This window comes from Populus euphratica, unplaced genomic scaffold, assembly GCF_000495115.2.
Source record: "Populus euphratica unplaced genomic scaffold, PopEup_1.0 scaffold17.1, whole genome shotgun sequence".
Taxonomy (NCBI): domain Eukaryota; kingdom Viridiplantae; phylum Streptophyta; class Magnoliopsida; order Malpighiales; family Salicaceae; genus Populus; species Populus euphratica.
Window position 1 is genome coordinate 1,072,621 of NW_011499884.1, and position 4,952 is coordinate 1,077,572.

The 4,952-nt window shown below is 33.7% G+C and overlaps 1 protein-coding gene across 1 annotated transcript in view; it reads right to left on the minus strand.

The window, feature by feature from the left end:
* Window positions 1-3,349: 3,349 nt before the first annotated feature.
* Window positions 3,350-4,952, minus strand: part of LOC105130002 (uncharacterized) — a 2,330-nt gene continuing 727 nt past the window's right edge. Inside the window, exons 2-4 of the mRNA XM_011032305.1 lie at window positions 4,617-4,952; window positions 4,287-4,479; window positions 3,350-4,209 (exon numbers count right to left, since the gene is read on the minus strand). Coding sequence (XP_011030607.1) covers window positions 3,647-4,209; window positions 4,287-4,479; window positions 4,617-4,793 — 933 coding nt within the window. The 5' untranslated portion in view covers window positions 4,794-4,952 and the 3' untranslated portion in view covers window positions 3,350-3,646. The remainder of the gene's footprint in view (window positions 4,210-4,286; window positions 4,480-4,616) is intronic.

The window sequence follows — 4,952 nt, forward strand, 5'->3', positions numbered from 1 at the left end:
CTTTATTTGGTCAAAACCTAACCCCTGACTTACTAGATGTTCCATTCTTTGATTCCTCTTACCTTAACATGTTTTCAAACTGGTACCACATGTTATAATAGTTACATTAAAAATCTTAAGTGTATATTCAATGATATAATATATATAGAAATCTAAATTGAAAGAACTCCCCCCTATATTTTATCATTTGACTTAAGGTTAAGGGTCTCCAATAAGCCAAATTCCTTCATCCATGTTCACCTGTTTTATTGTCATTAAACTCTTATTTTATAATTCTACACTTAATTTCAATTTTCCTTAAACTTCATCAATAAATCCTAACTTGAATAATTAAAAAATTATTCAATTTACATAATTAAACACTAATTGATTATAATAGTCTATAGAAGAATAACTCACTCAACAAATTTGGATGAGCGATGGCAAATTTCTTGATCAACATTTTTTTTCTTCCTTCTTAACTCATGGTTTCTTTCTCCCATTAACTTTTTTTCTTGCTGCCAACCCTTTATTCTCTTCTTTTGTCCCCATCTAAACTTATTTCTCTCACATAATCACCCAATCTCTCCTTCATCTTTCAAATCTCATCAATATCATCATCAATATTTACTGTCATATTCGGCTCTAATGTCTTATTATTTTTATTGTCACTTGGCTTAGAATAATCAAATCTATGTTGATTAGTGAATGAATTATCAAACATAGTATCATCGATTCTTTATAACATATCATCTAAGAATAAAAAAATTTCCCACTACTAACTGACTTTGAAGGACTAACATATTATGATGGACTTGTAAATATTTAACCAAAAGCCAAAAGATTTTAGTCGACTACTCATATACAATATCATCATGTTTAATCCATATTGGATGAAAGAATCAATTATTGTCTCAAAACTATCATCACAAACAATAAGTACATGACAAACAATAAGTACATGATAATATAGATGTTCATTAATTTGATACCTTCGAGTTATTTCACCATCAACATCATTATAATTTCACCCAAGTCTATGACAAATAGTTTCTTTCATTTATGTACATGTATAAAATTGCTACCATAAAAAACAATAGTATAATTATAATGATATAACATAAATATGTTACAAGATATTTTGTGGAAAAAAAAAACAAATTGGATTCCGATCAATTGGACATAATTTTAACTAAATTTCATTATCCTAACCCTAATTGTCAAAATTCATAGCGAATTCCTAAAATTTAACAAAACACATACTTGACCAAAAGTAAACATAATTCATGATATCAGATCTAATTGGTTATTAAACCCAAATTCTTTAAAAAAAAATTAAAACAATTGAAAGAAAATATCAAATTCAGCAACTTATCAACAATTTATTGCAACGTGTAACTCATCAAAATGTTACCATATTCATAATTTATTACATGAAACCATGAAGCGTAATTGATAACATTATTAGTTGATTCCAACCAATTCATACAAAATCATTAATTCAACAACTTATCCAAAATTTTACACAACACATAATTTATTAAAATAATTAATTCTTAATTAATTCAACTTAATTATATCAAATATATCCTGACTAATGTTATTTATAACTAATTTATCATTAATTCAACAAGCCTTAAATTTAACCTCAACCCTAAATAATAATTTTATTTCAACTAAATCAGACACAAATTAAATATAAAACTCATATATTTAATAAAAATATAGTATGTTTACCTTGCTTGTCGGCATAGTTTTAAACCTGACCCGATAGTTAACCTGATACAGTGATCGGGTCACGGGTTGGATGGGTAGACCTGGTTTAACGAGGGTCAACCCAAAAAAACTAATGTTATCTCTAAGCAAACTGAGTGTAAGCATCACGTTTTCTCATTATTCCAAGAAATGATAAAATTCTCATTCAATTATACAAGTCATTAAATGACACAACCTACTACAGATACTCACACATTTTATTGTTTACCTCAAATTAAAAGAGAGTTAAAATCCCCCCCTTGCACTTCCATCACATAGAGAGAAATCCCCCCCCTCGCACTTCCATCACATAGAGAGAAATCCCCCCCCTCGCACTTCCATCACATAGAGAGAAATCCCCCCCCTCGCACTTCCATCATATAGAGAGATTGTCTACCAAACTATGAAGACTCTCTACGCAATTAGCCTCCTAATTACTCTACTAATTGACAGGTAGCGTAGGAATTTGTTTGATTTCACCACATATCAAACAAAGTATGCATGAATGTGGGCGACAAAATAAGAGAGAAAAGTCTCTATATGGTTGTCGGCTGCTATGAAGAGATGTGAGTACAAGTAACATCAACTTTATTTATCGTAAATTTGAAATAGCTATCCAGATTCTTCTGCTCCTCTGCTTTTTTTACTACTAAAATGGCTTTGAAGATTTCTAAGTTCTTTTAATTCTCATTTCTGTTTTTATTGTTAATTGTTTTGGCGTTCTATAATTAAAATGTCAAAACGACGTTGCTGCACATATATATATATTAAAAAAAAAACTTTGAGTCTTAGTTGGTTTACCTAGATCGACCGTGTTTCAGGTAGACTCGCCGGGCCAACTCCCAAGCAGGTTTTTGCTTAGATCCGGATCAAGTCCATGACCAACTCCCAAGCAGGTTTTTGCTTAGATCCGGATCAAGTCCATGACCAAGTCAACCCACCAAATCAGTTCAGGTTTCAAAATTATGCTTGTCGGACTATAAAATGCTTGGAAGGCAGCGTCAATAATGAATTTTGAAGAGAAAAACATCTTATGATGGATTCAAATTTTTTGTGTCTTAAGGGCAAAAATACAAGTGTTTAATTAATTTATTATAGAGGACAGATATATATATGTATATTTTCTTCAATTTGAGGAGGAATTTAAATTTCATGATAAATCATGTTGCTTCTGAAACATAACATGTTAATTTATTATATTTTTCAAACACTATAAATCATTTTTTCATACTTAAAAAATAATAATATTTAGTAAATATTGTTCTTTTGAATTGTGATAAGATAAAAATGAGTTATTTCATTAAAAAAAATATATATGTTATGGTCAAAGTGTGCAAATTTGAAAAATATATCCATGGGAAGCTAAAGAGAATATCACGCCATTCCGGTGAACGATTTATTTGCCTCCTCGCGGCGTTCGAGATTCCACGAGCCACTGCCGTCCGTCATCAACAACAATAATAACATACCCCAAACACCACCACTTACGAAAATTTAAAAATAAAGAATCTGTAAAAGGTAATTTGCCTAAAAAGATGAGATACTCACAACAACAAAAACAAAACAAAAAGGAAAGTTTCATCCTCCTTTGTTCCCATTATAGAAACAATACCCAAGAAAAATGGGCATGAGACCCCCATTTTTTAATAGGCAGTATCTGCCATTTAGAGAAACGAGGATCGATCCTCGGGTGCTTTTATATTTTTAGTTTTTTTTCTAACTTTTTTTTTTTTACATTGTTTTAATATTTACATCATCGATAATTTATTACATCGACGATAGATTCACCCGCCTCAGATTACAAACAACCCTTCACCTCGCAAACAAAAAAAAAAGAAGGGGAAAAAAGGATATATTTATAATTATATATAAAACTTATATTTTTTATACCTCAAAAAATTCCAAAATTTTTTTATGGTTTCTCTTTCAGAAGAGAAGCTAATCCAGTCACCATCCTGGCTCCTCTCTCTACACCTTTCGATTTCACCGCCGGTGGCTGCCACGCCACTGTACTCACCTTCACTTTCTCGCCCTCACCGGAACTTTTCTCAGGAGACGAAATGGACGATTCGGAATCTAACGTCGAATTCTCTCCGAAAATCAGCTCGAACTCCCCACAACAATCATCACTCTCTGGAAACTCCTCTTTTAGCTCTTCAGTTTCGTTGCTGTTGTTGTTCGAAACGTTTTCGTGTAATCTGGTACAAGGTGAGAGCCATTTAGCACGCATATACTCCGCTTTTCTCCAAGGAGGAAAGTGCATGCCTTTCTTCTTCAAGCTTTGTTTGGCTGCCTCCGAGACAACCGACACAATCTGTCCAAGCCGCTCAGATTTCCCGACGAAGATGTACGGCAACGATTGCAGGATCGCCTTGTAGGCCCCGGTCGATCTCGCTATTTCAAATTCCGATCTGAAATCGATATCGATCAACAATCTCTCTCCTTCAACTATCACATCCACGTACTCATACTCACCTAATCAGAGAACAAAATTAAAACAAAATTCGAATTTTTTATAAGAAAATCAAAGACGGGATGAATTGTACATGTACCGGCAGGGGAAGAGGGAGATTTGTCCCATTTTGATTTGCAAATAGAAGAATTGTAGCCGAGAGATGCCAATCCATCTGCTACGATCTTTCTCAAAAAACCGTCTTTCTGTTTGTGATTCTTGTTCTTCTCCAAAATCATTGCAGTGTCTGCTAATAGATTTCTCTCCGCAACACTCGCGCAAGGAATCAAACTCTGTAATTTTTAAAAACCAACCAAACAAGTCACTGTTATTTTAGCTCTCTCTGATCATTTCTTTCAGAAAATAATCTATTTATGCGTATATATGGACATACAAGAAGAAAGAGTTCAATTGAAGTGATTTTGTTTACCTTGAGAAAATCACAGGCATCACCAGAAGGAGCCGTACCCATTGATTCCCCAAAACCATTACCAAAGACATCAAATTCATCATCCGAGCTGTCCATGCCGTTGCCATTGAAGCAATTGCAGCGATGGCGGCCCCGAAATGGCTTGTCGTTGGATTCCTCCATGTAACTCTGCACCATTTTAGCCAAACAAACCGAGCTCGGCTCAAACTGATCATCTTTACTGTTATTCCCACACGGAGCTTCACTATCTGGTGCTTTGTCCGCAGAGGAAATCCGCAACACGTTTGGTAACTGCCGGTCAAAGAGCCTCTTTAGACGCGATTTCAGCACCGGTTT